At 38.3% G+C, this 14,608-nt stretch overlaps 1 protein-coding gene across 3 annotated transcripts in view; it reads right to left on the reverse strand.

Moving 5' to 3' along the window:
• The window catches only part of Med13l (mediator complex subunit 13L), a 309,479-nt gene that overhangs the window by 8,312 nt on the left and 286,559 nt on the right, over window positions 1-14,608 (reverse strand). For all 3 annotated transcript variants that reach the window (XM_076855405.2, XM_076855448.2, XM_076855371.2), the window contains exons 24-30: window positions 11,174-11,403; window positions 10,833-10,975; window positions 7,623-7,781; window positions 6,625-6,801; window positions 5,300-5,457; window positions 2,636-2,797; window positions 76-188 (exon numbers count right to left, since the gene is read on the reverse strand). In XM_076855405.2, the coding sequence (XP_076711520.2) occupies window positions 76-188; window positions 2,636-2,797; window positions 5,300-5,457; window positions 6,625-6,801; window positions 7,623-7,781; window positions 10,833-10,975; window positions 11,174-11,403 (1,142 nt within the window). The remainder of the gene's footprint in view (window positions 1-75; window positions 189-2,635; window positions 2,798-5,299; window positions 5,458-6,624; window positions 6,802-7,622; window positions 7,782-10,832; window positions 10,976-11,173; window positions 11,404-14,608) is intronic.

A 14,608-nucleotide genomic window follows, 5' to 3' on the forward strand; every position in this document is an offset into this window, starting at 1 on the left:
AAATTAAAACAACTTAGAATACAAGAGCAAAGGAGCATCATCATTTCAAACTATGCTGCCTGGGTTGGAATCTACCTTAAAACATCAGATGTGGTCTTGGAGTCCAGAGGGTGTGGAACCCGTTGAGAATTCCTGGCAGGGAGAAGTTCGTCCGACTGTGCTACAGAGATATGGTGATGTAGAGAAGCCTGGAGAAAGAGCAAATATCATCACCTTCCAGGTCCAGACAACCACAGTGCAGAAGAGGGAGACCCCCGCTGCCCAAGCAGGGAGTTTGTAGAAGTGCAGGTTGCTTTATATCTGCGAAATCTAAGCTGCTCAGTAGCCCCCCAGTGTGGTCACAAATAAGTTCATATGTTAGAGGGGAAAACAAAGCAAACTTCTAGGGTTCTTTTTATTGTTTCATCCACCACAGTTTCTTTCTAGAAATAGTCAAACATCCACAAAAAAAAAAAAACAGTATAATAAGGTCCCATGTGCCCATATCACAATTGCCACTATTTGTCACTTTTTGAGTTAGAAAATTTCCCCTTGTGTTTATTTTAAAATAAAATTTCCCTTTGTTTATCTTAAAACAAAACCTAAATGTTGTATCATTTTGCACAAATAACTGAGTAGGTGTTTCTAACTGATAAAACCTTTTTTTAATAAAAAAGAGTAATATCATACACAGGAAAAATTAACAATGATTCTTTAATATCATCAATACTCAACCCATGCACAATTTTCTCTGATAATCTCAAAAATGTTTTTTTTTTTCCTTTCAATAATGAGCCAACCTGTCTCTACATTGCAAATGATTAAGTCATGGGCCTCTTAAGGACTTAATCTGTAAAAGGCCCCACAGTCCAGATGTGGCTGGTTTCTATCTTGGTGGTTCTTTATAACATATTCTTCTATTTTCCAGATTTTGCATAAAACATAGTTGGATCCAGAGGGCTCAATCATTTCTGGGACTGGCAAGCAAGTATACTTCATAGCTGGGGCTGTATCCTTATAATCAGATCACATCAAAAGGCATCTAACGTTGGTTGTCTTGCTTGGAGTACTACGCTCACGGGGTCAGGTGGTACCAGTACACTCTAGCCATTATAAAGGTGCACATCAGTTTGTCACCTAATGGATTTAGGATGGTTTACTTTATTAAATAACTAAAAAAATATAATATTTAAAGGTAATATATGAATACTTGATTCTTTCCCTTTATTTTCAGTTTTCAAACTAACAAGATGAAGCTCTAATAGCTACGAAAGGTGACTACTATATATTTTTATTGTTTTTTTTTTTCCACTACAACTATGAATTCAAGGATTTACTTCAATTTACTACTACTATTATTCTTTCTAATGATCTCACTGTCCTACTCTTGCCTTAGTGATTACACTGCAAGTTGGTTCCTGGGGCCTTTGGTATGACCTTAAAAACGTGTACGGGTGACATGAAGTGCCAGGCACATCTTCAATACTTCTTACTGCAGACCTGCAATCAGTCATTTTTTAGGGAGCCCTGGGTCTTCTCAATTACAGATAGTATTTGGCACCATAATCCTGACAATAGAGGTGTCCACCGTTGCCAAGTGGTCACTGCTTGTAAGCTTTTTCAGTAGACACAGCTAAAAACTCTGCATGCTATTTTAGACAGGAAAAACAAATAAATAAATCTAGATTCAACACTAATAATTCTAATTCAAAATAAAAACAACATAGATTTTTTATGTGTAGTTTTTTTTTTAAATCTTATTTCTTGATTGCATGTTAAAGTCATTAGGAAAAGAAAATTGGGTTGTTAAGTTTGTGATTTAACCTCCCATTGTTTCTTTGTGAGAATATAAGCAAGTATGTGTGTGTGCTGCGGTAATCTACAACTTGGGATGATCAAGCAGAAGCCGTCCTCATTTTGTTAAGGATAACTGATACCCCACAGCAGGGGTACACGACAGCTGATCCAATCAGCCCCTTTACTGATGGGAATCTAGGTTCTTTTTTAATCTTTTATGTATGTTTTTGTAATTTTTGCCAAAGTATCTTTGGGAAAGATTTGTAGAGATACAACTGTGGTACCACAAGGGAAATCTGAAGGGCTGCTGCCATTCAGTCTTTACACTAAGGCCTTCTCCCCAAGGTCCCAGAAAGAAATACTGTCAGACCTTTGTATTCTTGCCAACCTGTGGGCAAGTAGCTGATTTCATTTGTTCTTTCATAGCATCGGCAAATAGGAGATCTTTTGGTTTAGATCTATAATGTGAGGGGTTTTGTTGTTTTGTTTTGTTTTTAAAAAGCAAACTCTGGCCCTTCTCTAATGAAGAATGTTGACAGTTCATGGCAGGAGGAAGAGGACAACTAGTTACTAATACCTTCACTTGGAGCCATGCAATATGGACCTGGAGAAGGACTGTCAAGCTGAACTACATGTCCCTCCTACCTTTATCCTTCAGGTCCCAACAAAGTATACTACTAAGATTATTGTGGACTCATTTCTTTGTGATCATGACGAAAATATCCTTGGAGTAGAAGTGAGATGAGAGAAACAGAAAAGAAAAGGACTATGGTGCCTGAGACAGAAATTTCTAATCAAAAGTGAATCTGAGCATGGATCACTCACTCCTCACAAACTTCAAATACAATGCCAAACCCACCTTTAGGAAGAGAGGGCACTGGTTCTGAGCCTGGGGACATGATGACCAAAACCACTGGGGGAGATTCTCAGCTTTGGCAGTTGACACAAAATACCCAAGGGCCAAGGGCTGCTGCTTGAGCTCCTCTGGTGCCTCTCTCGAGAGAAGACGCTCACCCTGGCTCTGAAAAACAAGATTCCAAAAGCACAGTCAGCATTTGTCATGAAGTTTAAAAAAAAATCAAGTTTCATCAATTCACTCCAGACACTGTGGTGACTAATCCCTGCCTGGTGGTATCTCACACAAAACCCCCTGGTAACTGAGACAGGTAAACAGAGAAGGCACTGTCTCTGTGGCACAGCAGTCAACCGACAAGAACTACAGTTCGGCAGAAGGTGCCAGCAAACTGTGATCATCAGTCAAGTAAGCCCAGATTTACTTGCTCTGGCTTTTTTCCCTACAAAATGAAGAATCTGCTCCATGAAATTATTATGCAACAAACTGAAACGGAAGGACTGCAGCCTCTGCCAGCTGAGCTCGGCTCTGCGTCCACGGGCTTTTTTTTACCAGAAACCACAAAAAATGTAGGCGAGCACTTGACCACGCAGCTCCACAAACCTCCAACAGGCAACAAACCAGAGTTTACATGGCAGCGAGAGCACTGGCTGCCCACTGTGAGACGCTCTCATGGGAAAGCTGTGTTGTAATTTGTAGTAACATGCAGGCATAGTGAGTTCTGTGAGAGGCTCACTGTGCCTTTCTGCAGCCAATGTCCTCATCACCTTTAATTCTTTCAGCTAGCTTTAGGAACTGAAACTGTGCCTCTAGTGCAAGCAATTTTAGGGTGATAAATTTGTTCTGAGGTAGGAAGAGATCCTTCATCATCAAATTGAATCAATTCTGAGTGGATTAAAAAATAAAAACTTACTGCCACCTTGAACACATGCTTTCCTATTGTGATGTCTTCATTGGTTATCAAAGAGTATTCACTGGTTTAGAAAAAGGGAAAGCTAAAAGCCTCATGGAGGTCAGCTGGCTGCAGGAGCTTAGAACTGAAAAAGGCCACCTGACTAGCTTCAGAACTATGCTGTTTAAACCGACATTCAAAAAAAACAAACAAACAAACAAACAAAAAACCCCGACATTCAATTAAAGACTTTAGGGCTTGAGGCTCCAACAAATGAGAAAAATACAACACACCTCCGTTTCTTACAAAAAAAATATCACATTTCAATGATTAGTTGTTTGCTGTTGGATAAACTGAATGACAATGTGGATGGAAAGCAGATGCTGTTATTTCCGTCTCACAGATGAGGTAACTAAGACTAAGAGAGGCAGAGCAGGCTTGCCCAAGACCACAGGGCAGGTATCGGTAGAGCCGCAGCACAGAGCTGTCTTCTCCAGACTCAGGGTCCATGTTCTGAGCTGCCAGGTCTGCTGCCTCCACAATTTGCAGAAATTCTCATTTAAAATCATCCAGTACAAATTTTGTGTTTAGGGTTCTTATTACAAGAATCTTCTGTGAACAAGCGAGTTGTTTTCAACTGGCAAATAACTAACTACAAAGAAAATAAAGACATTTAAAAATTGCTTCCTTCCAGGAGAAGTTAGAGGGACAGATAGTAACATGGGGACACTGAGGTATCCTTCCCTGGTTTCACCTGCTCTGCAACTAAACTGAGCTTTAAATCCTCTTCATTCTCTTGACCATCCTTCAATGATTTCAGTTTTGGCAACACAAGTTCCACCTGACAGAAACCTAATTCCTTTAAGTCCATTTTTGTGTCTTAAAAAAATGAGTGTGCACTGGGCTGCTTATACTTGTTCAGCCTAAGATATTAAACATGGCTATTTTTCTTAATCTCATAGCATTTTAAATAAAAAATACAGTATAGTGATGAGGCATGAACCATCTAGATGTGAACACGAGCTAACAGAACTTTTTACTTTTGAACATTGTAACCTTCACCTTTTGAACTTAACTGTCAATCTGCCTCCAAGAGTCCTGGGATATTGAAGATGAAATTAGCCGCAAGTTTGGTTTTGTCCTTAATACTATACCTGGACATTTCTGTAAAATCAGCCTCCTGATGGCTCCTGCCACCCCTGCAGGTTAACTACAGATAAGAGCAAGACAGACAGGCTCCTTGCAAAATAAGCAACCATTAACAATGTGCTCCTCAATGAACATTTAACTGTGGGTGTTAAATAAACAGGACTGTGTCCTCTTGAAAGTCACTATTTTGAGAGAAAAGTAAAAATACTTTTAAAATAAGAGAGAAGTAGCAAGCAAACAAAACTATTTTTTTTTCTAAAACACAACTGCCTAAAATCCCCACTTTGGGCTGGGGCTGTAGCTCAGTAGTAGAGTGCTGCTTGGCCTGGTTTCATCTCCATCACCCTAAGAACAAAATGAAACATACACAAACCCACAAAAACATTCTGCATCTGCAGTAGGACCATTCTTTTTACAAAATTATGCATCATAAACAATACATTTCTCTCAAATTCCTGCTTTCTATGCAAAATAGAACTAGAGAGTTATTTTCCCACTCTTATTTCTCAGACAGAGAGCTAGACCATTAGGAAGAAAGGTATACATAGTAAAAGGATGATCATATGTCACAAGGATTATTCTCCTGAGGGTTCAGGTAGTTTAAACAACCTCCTTCCAATCGCCCTTACCCGACTGTGCTGGAAGTGAGAGCCCACACCAATTCCAGAAGGAGAGCCTGGGGAGGGAACTGGGGAGGAGTTGGGAGAGGAATGGAGGTTCCCAGTCATTAATATGCCAATGTCATTGTCCATATCATCTGGGAATGGAAGGTCAACAAACATATCATCTAGAGGAGGAGAAGGAAAAATATAAAAATTAAAAAGATGCCATATCCCCAACTTAACCAATATCATGTTTTATGAACCTATGATTAATGGCCACATGTCCTTAACACATTACTAAGAGCTAATGACTACATGCCTGGTGCTGCAAATGGTGGTTTCATTCTGTTCTCCCCAGTGACCTCCTGACATGGAGTTATTATCAGAATAGAGGAAAAAAGCACACAAAGCCCCACAAGTCTGTGTAGCCTCCAAAGGTACATGAAAATATAGTAAAACAGTTAAAGAAGCAATTTAATTATTACAGTTAAAGTTGGCATCATTAAGAACACAGTAAACTACCATCTATGCATCTAATTAGCAGCCAAAACACTGAAGGCTGAATGAATGCACATTCACAGGTGAGAACTTGCCCGAAACAGGAGGAGGCATCCTCCAAGAGCAGATCAAAGCACCAGGCTTTCATTAAGAAATTCCCTCCCACATCGTAAAAGTAAGATGCACTCAAAGCAAAAAAAAAAAAAAAAAAAAAAAAAAATGGAAAGTGTAAAAAGGAAAAAAACAATTACCCGTAACCCAAACAGCATGAAGATTTTTGTTATGATCTTTTCCCTTTTTCATGTTTTTGTTATTTTATTGTGATCATGCTACATATAAAATCTGTTATCCTTCCTTATCCCCCATTTAACATGAGTAAATGCTGCCACCTATTAAAAAACAACTCTTTAAAAATTGCACAAATTAATGCTTAATACTGAGCATTTCACAGTTTAAAAATACTAATCAAATTAGATTCCCAAGGACTAGAGGAAGGAAGGCACTATCTTCATATTGCCTTGTACTTCAACATTTAAAAGCAGATCAACAAATATTTATTTAAAGAATGGCACCACGTGCAAGGCATTATCAGGCAATTATTTTTGCCTTTAATGAAAAACAGAGGAAAATTAATTACCCAACTGAGGAAAAGTCTTTATTTGGTCTTAATAATAATGGGGACAAATTAAAGCTCTAAAACCAAAAAGATCCTCAACCCTCCAATCCTAGTACTATTTCATGTGATCTTCACTACACCACAGAACTACCTGCAGCAGCACGGTAGCTCCATATTCTAATTCTGTGCCCTGTTGATAGAAGGGTCTCTAATTGGTTACAAAGAGGCCTCCACTCACCATTGTTAGGGCTGAATCCATCCTCATTGGGATAGTTTGCTGGAGCCACCTGGATGGTTGATGATGTTGGGAACACCAAGATGTGTGTACAAGACGCGTCTTGAGGGGTATTCAGCTGAGAAGACTGCATGTTCAGTGCAGTACTTCGGCCAAAAACAGAGCCCATTGTGACAGCATCTTTAAAAAAAACAAACAAATCAAAAAAAGAATTGTGTCAGTTCCCCTCAGCAGCAGTGAACATCCCTGGAATGAGGTTCTCAGAGGGCCTGAAGGGGAGTGGTTCCAGTTTAGTGCAAATATCGTGGTGGATACACATTTAGAGTTGGGCCCAATTGTTAAAATATTTTCAAAGAATTTAACACAGAGCACACAGCTATCACACACCCACCTCATTTAACTCTGAAAATTTTAAGATAAAACTGGATTGAGTCCAGCTAATATTTTTTTAAATTACTTATGTAGTATTTCTAATAATATAAATCTCCAGTTTTTCTTCTCTGGTTGCTCACAATAAAGTATGTTTCCTAAATGATAACAATCCCATAAAAATGGTACCATTTAAATAAGTAATGTTGTAAGTAACAGACACCGAATGCTTGCTTACCACATGCCAACTTTTATAGTAACCTCGATGTACTATCTATTACCCCCATTTTATAGACAAGGACAGAAGCACAATGAAGTTATGTCACTTCCCAAGTGGTGCAGGCAACAGAGGTAACTAGGGGTGGGCAATAGTCCTTAATCATGGCTCTAAGAGCTCTCCCTCAGATCCAGACTTTCACCTCTCCCCCAAACTGTGGTCAGCAAAGACAATAAAATCACAAACCATTCCCCTCGGAAGAGATCAAATGGTTTCCATGACTGAGCTCAAAGTACAATATTCTCTTACAGAGATATAATAATAGTGAGATATTCTACACCTGCCTGTGATTTAAGTTTGAATGAACCGAACTGATGTAATACCTAATGAATGAAACTGACAAGAGGAAATTTACCTGGCATCACTACAAAGGACCCCTGGGGCTCCATGGCAACCAGGCAGGCACTAAGGATAGAAGGAGAGTCTGCGGCAGAGATTCCACACATCCGGCACACATCCTTGAGCTGTTTGCTGATTGTCTGTAGTGAACATTCTCCAAGGAGGATACTCCAATCTGAAGTCAAATATCATAGTTATAATACAGTCTTCATAAACACACACTGGTATGAGGTCTGAACTTTTTGGCAATATTATTTGGAAATTGAATTTCCATGACTGGATCCTAAAGGGAACATGTCTCTCCATATTCCCTTCCATTTTCAGTTCCTCTCCTTACCTCCTTACTACAAAGAAAATGTTACTTGAATTCTATTATACCTCATTAACTCAGAAACAAAGGTCTACTATACTGGAGGCTGAAGTCATGTCTGAAATGACCCTTGAGAGTCCCATAAAGACCGTGGTAGATTTAGACACTTATAATGCCTTCTGATGATAAAGTTAGTGTTAAGATTGTTCTAGCCCTTCTCCTCCTTTCCCCCAGTTTATCAGTACTTTTCTTTGGATGACAGCAGAGCTGGGGGAGCCTCACTTCTGTTTACTACAGGAGGTTGATTATTACTTCCACAAAAGGCAAGCAGCAGCAGAAACTAAGTGAACCTTTTTTAAAACATCCAAAGGACCTCACAAACAACTTGTGAGAGTGCAGTTCTCCAGTGGTGCCACAGTGATAGTTAAAACTGAAAGCTGGAAGCACGACTTGTGACATTTGTGTACTGCTTCTGAACAAAAGCATTGTGCTCAATCAGAACACTCTTGCAGGTATGTTACTCTGGGAGGCGAAAGTCACTTGGTCCCCTCTTTTGACCTCTACAATACCCATGAGCTATGCACTACTCTTGTGTAGCAAACTGCTGTCACATCACAGCCCACTAATCAAATGCCACTTCACTGCAGGCTTCTCACCTGCACGTTTTTTTTTTTTTTTTCAGACAAGCTGAATAGAAAAATGTTTTCATATTTCTAAGGAACCTCAATCTGAAGAGGGTGAAATGAAGGTGTCCAGGAACATGAAGAATGTATGTTTTAAAACTGTCCAAAATCAGACAGGTGTGAGCTTTGCATCTCAAACCAAACAAGAAGGTAAAGGCAGGGTGAATGCTTCATCATAAGCACTCTGGAGATAATAGAAATTGATAAAGCGGAATCAAAAGTCCAAAGGCTGCGATCTGACAGTGCCACAAAAATGGAGGGAGATGGATCCACAAAGGAGGGAGACAGAGATGAATAAACAGATCTGCACGTGGGGTTCACCAGTGTTTCTGTTACCGAGAGTGTGCTTTCTATCAGTCTTTGGATGGGCTCTTCTAGTCACTTATGCCCCTCTCCTCTAAGAGAGAAGAAACAAGAGTGTGCCCCCTTTGAAAATGACGCCAGGGACAGAGATGGCCTTAATCATTTTCCAAAACACTAAGTGACTAGACTACATTCTTATCCCCACTTTTTCTTTTCTATTATATGCTAACCTTCCCCAAGGATTAAGAATAGCTCAAAGCCTTTAAGAAATAAGATTAACTAAAAAGCAGAGTATGGAGGAAGATAGGAAATCTGACAGAAATGAAATGATGAATCCCTGAATGTATTAACCTTCAGGCTACTGATATTAGATTCATTATGATATTCCTTAACAAATGAAAAAGGTATATTTCCTATTGGTCTATAGTTTCACCATATTACTAAAATAACTTCATGTGTAATTGATGCTTAAGAATAATACATATTATGCAATATTTGTATAAACTTACATAAATCCTGAAAATTAACTTCAAATGCAATGTTCATTGTAGTCAATGAGTTACACTTAGGTATTCCCTACAATGTAAGTTCTACCTATATCAGTGGTGTTTTATTTCAGGGATCCACGAATATCTGAAATCAATTTCCCATAAAGAAATATCTTAGATGCTTAATGCAGGGGTCAGCATACTATGGTCTGCAGGTCAAATCCTGCTATTACCTATTTTTGTAAATAAAGTTTTATTAACAACAGTCACCTCCATTAATGTAGGCATTTTCTATGGCTGCTTTGATGTTACAACAGCAGAGCTGAGCAGCTGCAACAGTGACCATTTCACCTACAAAGTGCAAAATGTTTACTCTGACCCTTGACCAAGAAACTCTGCTGGCTCTAATGTACTTGCATGCAGGAAACCACTAAGCTAATTTGTGATGTAAGTTTTGCTTTGGTGCAGTCTTTAGAAAAAAATTTCTATCAATATGCATATACAAAACTTCTTGTAAATGTGTCATTAATTAATAAGGTTTTTAAGTATCTGTTGAGGCCTATTCGTATTACTCCTGTAAACACTATGTAAATAGCTACACAAATGAGGACAGTGCCAGGCAAGGCAGCTGCTAGGGGTTGGTTGTGCATTAGGCAAAGTTACTTTTAGTACTTCTTGACTGTTATGCTTATAATAAGGAATACAAGCAGAGGAAGATGTATTGGGGATACAACTAAAAAAGAAAAATCTGTTCTTTTTACCTTCTAGACTGAAAAATACCAGGCGTTGGCACTGGGAATAAAGACCTGCTCCTACTTACTACTCTGTCTTCCTGAAACAGGATTTTCTTGCTAATATGTCGCCAAAACAAACTAGAGAAACACAAAAATCACCATCTTCAGCCACCAAACAGATAAACTGAAGGAAATTTTTATATATGATTTCAACAATCACCTTTAATCTCTGATAGAAGATCTCTGGTCTTTAAAATTAACTTGTTCATCTCACTGCCTCAGTATATAAATTAATGTTAGAAATTTAGATTTACTGAGCACATGACTTTTATACTATAATATAATAATAAGTTATAATAACTCACCATTTCTGTTTTATACTTGAAATTTTATTTGGAGAAATAATTTTGCTACTAAAGAAAAGTTTAAGGGCTGGGCTTGTGGCTCAGTGGTAGAGCACTTGCCTCGAAAGTGTGAGGCACTGGGTTCGATCCTAGTACCACGTGAAAACAAAGACATTGAGTCCATATACAACTAAAAACATATTTTAAAAAAAGAATTTAAAAACATGATACTTACACATGTAAAACAACCAAAAATATAATGTTTTAGTCTTACTACCAGCTTTAAATTTTTTCCTTTTTGCTTAGTTACTAGTATCTGCTCAGCCCTTTCCGGTTTCTACATCCTGCTTCAGGAATTTCTCACCTTTAAGCTCCCCATGGCCAAGGCGCCCAAGTCTTCCAATCACAACTCTCCAGGGCAGTGATGTCATTTGCACAATGCCTATGCACCATTCCCACAGTTTCTGCAGTCCAATCTTACGTGCAGATACTTTACTCTTCCGTGACCTAAGAAAGAAAGAAAGAAATGGAGAAGAGATCCCTGCATAAGTCAAAGTTACCACTTAATGAGACACACGCTATAAAATTCCAAAGGACATATCCATGCTGTTTCCATTGCATTTAGATAGGAAAATGAGCTCAAGTCACATCTGAACAAAGATACAGCATTAATTTACACATAACACAGATATCAAGGCCTCTCACCTGTTTGGTAAAGCAATATTCACAACGCAGGTCTCTAATAACTCCCCATGGAGGTCAGTGCAGGAAGCCAAGAGCCAGCGCTGGTCATGGGATAGACAATAGCCCACAAAGAGCACATTGTACTTCTGGCTGGCCTCACCAAAGTTCTCTCCCAGCTCTGTCTGCTTTGATTTGTCTTTGATTGGGGCCAATATAAAGGGAGGGGAGTAAAGCTGGATTGGGCTGGGCCGCTGAAATCAAGATCAAAATCAGTTTCAATACAAAGTCACCCAATGTAATGTTTACAACAAAACCCAGAATAAGATTGAGGGAAACCAACAGGGACAAATGGTGATGATGACAGACTGTTTCCCACCCCTGTTCCAGTACTACACATGTAAACAGTAATGTTCACATAGATGACAAAAAGACTGTTTAAATGATATAAGGTAGGAAACCCAACCAACCTAATATTTTCTTATTAAAAGAAATGACTATTTTGGAAAGTAAACTGGACTAATTTCATTAGTTAATAGGAAAGTGGAAATTGAAACCACAATGAGATAACCCTACATATATCAGCCAGAATGTTTGAATAAAAAAGGCAGAAAATACTATGTTTGGTGAGAATGCAGAGCTTTTACACATTGCCCCTCTGTGACTCAACAAAGGCATATATGTGTCTCCCAAGAACAGGTGTCATAATATTCCTAACAGTATTAATCATAATAGCTCCAAGTTGAAAACAACCTAAATACCCATCAACAGTAAAATGGATGACAAATTGTGTTAGAGTCACATAATCAGAATATTAAACAGCAAAGATAATGAAAAAAAAACACAACAAACAACAAAAATGGATAAATCTCAACACTGAGTGCAGGAAGCCAGACACAAAAGAATATAAACTGTATGAATCAATTTATGTAAGGTCAAAAACAGTCTATGTTGGTAGAAGTCAAAATAGTACCATCAGTGACTACAAAGGGACACTAAGGAGCTTCTGTTGCTGGTTACACTTTTGTTTCATGTGCTTGTTATGTGACATTTTTTTACTGGAAATTCAGCAAGCAGCAGTATACATATATTTTAATAATAGGCATATGTGTGAAAAGGAAATTTTAGAAATCCAAAACATTAGCTGTTACCCAAGACAAATATTTTAGAAAACTAGCAAAAACGTAATTGACATTGTTTTTTTAACAGCTATCATATACACATTGCTATTTAATAAATTGCAACAGGAGTAAGAAAATGTTTATAAAGGACCAGATAGTAAAGATTATATTTTAGGGGTCTCTGTCATATACTCTTGTCTTTTTATAAATGGAAAAATAATTTTTACCTGGTTTGTTATACAAGTACAGGGGTAGGCCAGATCTGACCCACAACCATAGTTACTGATTCCTGAACTGTCAGCAGGAGGCACAGTAGTTAACAGAAAAACACAATTTTAAAGATAAAGGAGGCTTTAGAAATAATTGAATCCAAAGTATTCATTTTAGGGTTCAAAACTCAGGCCCAGAGATACTCAATGATTTCCTCAAAGTTGTAAAGCCAACCCACCACTACTCCATTCACTTTCTATATGACCCAGAAATTGGACTCTAACATACTTATCAAAAGAACTGAAAACACATGTCCACACAAAATCTTTGTACAAAAGTTTGTGACAGCATTATTCACAATAGTCAAAAAGTGGAAACAACCCAAAAGTCTACCAGCTAATGGAGAGATAAATAAAATATGGTATAACCATCCCACGGAATATTATTTAACCATGAAATGATTCATGCTATAACATGGAGCCTTATAAAAACTATGCTAAACGAAAGAGGCCAGATATTTAAAAAATCACATTTATTGCCGCTGTCTGGCTGGGCACAAGATCACGAGCCACTCAAACAGGAACAAACTTTATTTTTGAAACAACCGCCAAATACCACGTTTGTGTCCAGGAAGAATCCTGATCCACCCACGCGGCGTTCCGCCGGTTCCTTCCCGGACCCCCAGCGCCCAAACTTCCCCCGGAATTCCCTCCTACTGCACTTTCCCAACCAATGGGAACTCTCCAGGAGTCCTGCAGCAGGCCCAGGTAAACAGCAGGAGTCCGGTATCCATATGAATGTAATTTTTAACATAATCATATCATCTCAATGGCTAGCTGGCGTCACCTTTCAATCAAAAATGCCATGCATCATATTAATTGGCTGTGGCTCCCAGCAATTTATATGATTTCATTTATATGAAATGTCCAGAACAGGCACTCAAGAGAGACAGAGGTAGATTAGTGATTGCCAGGAGCTAAGGGGAGGGAAAACAGGGATGATTGTGAGGAGTAGAATTTTCTTCAGGATTGACAAAAATGTTCTAAAAATCAGATAGAAGTGATGGCTGTATAAATTTGTGATTATATTAAAATCACTGAACTACACAATTTAAAAAAGCTGTTATTAAAAAAAAAAGGTCCAAGTGAGGTTGTTTGAAAGTCTGACATAAAACAAAAGGTTAAATGTCAAATATTTTAGCTGCAATAGACAGCTTGTGGTGAATAATTAGGTAAAATATGATTCCCAAACACTGTTTTAAGATACTATATATCTCATTGTTATTATTATTTTTAATATTTTTAGTTATACATGAACACAATATCTTTATTTTGTTTATTCGTTTTTATGTGGTGCTGAGGATCAAACCCAATACCTCATGCGCGAGGCAAGCGCTCTGCCACTGAGCCACAGCCCAGCCCATATGATACTATATATATATATATATCTTAAATGATAGTTACTGCATATATTTATCTTGTGAATTCTAAAACATGTAGACAACATGTGATGATCAGGCCAGAGTAACTGGTACATCCATCACCTCAAACTGTTACTTTGTGTTGAGAACATTCAGAATCCTCTCTACTTAGTACCAAATTGTTTTTATGATGCTAAATATTACATAAGAAAATGAAAGTGATACTAGCCATAGTATCAAAACTTGCATATAAATACTGAAGTACACTCTTTCTTATGTGACACAGTGCTTGCATGGGCTGCCCCAGGGAATCAGCACTGCATGCAGCAGGGGCCTGGCTGTTCCCTTCACTGCTGCCCCCTGTCTTGGCAGGAAGGCAGCACCTGGCACAGAGCAGATGCTCAATGGCTGAAGAGAGGGAAGCATAGTGCTCCATCCGGACAGGCCACCAACTGACCAACTGACCATGACTCACATACAGGAATTCACACACCTTGGCAAACATTTACAAAATGTGGTGCTTCTGTTTTTAAAATAAAATAGACTTATTTCAAATAAAATAGACTTATTTCTCTTTTCCCACTGAAAGGAATGGGGGGAGGCATGTTACTTGAAGTCTTTTTTGCCACTTATTTTAAACTAAGCCTCACTTTGTCTCAAGAGCCCCTGATGATGTTCTGATAAAGTATATTATAATCTTTAAAAATG

The sequence above is a fragment of the Callospermophilus lateralis genome, chromosome 1 (assembly GCF_048772815.1).
Source record: "Callospermophilus lateralis isolate mCalLat2 chromosome 1, mCalLat2.hap1, whole genome shotgun sequence".
In the NCBI taxonomy this organism is placed as follows: domain Eukaryota; kingdom Metazoa; phylum Chordata; class Mammalia; order Rodentia; family Sciuridae; genus Callospermophilus; species Callospermophilus lateralis.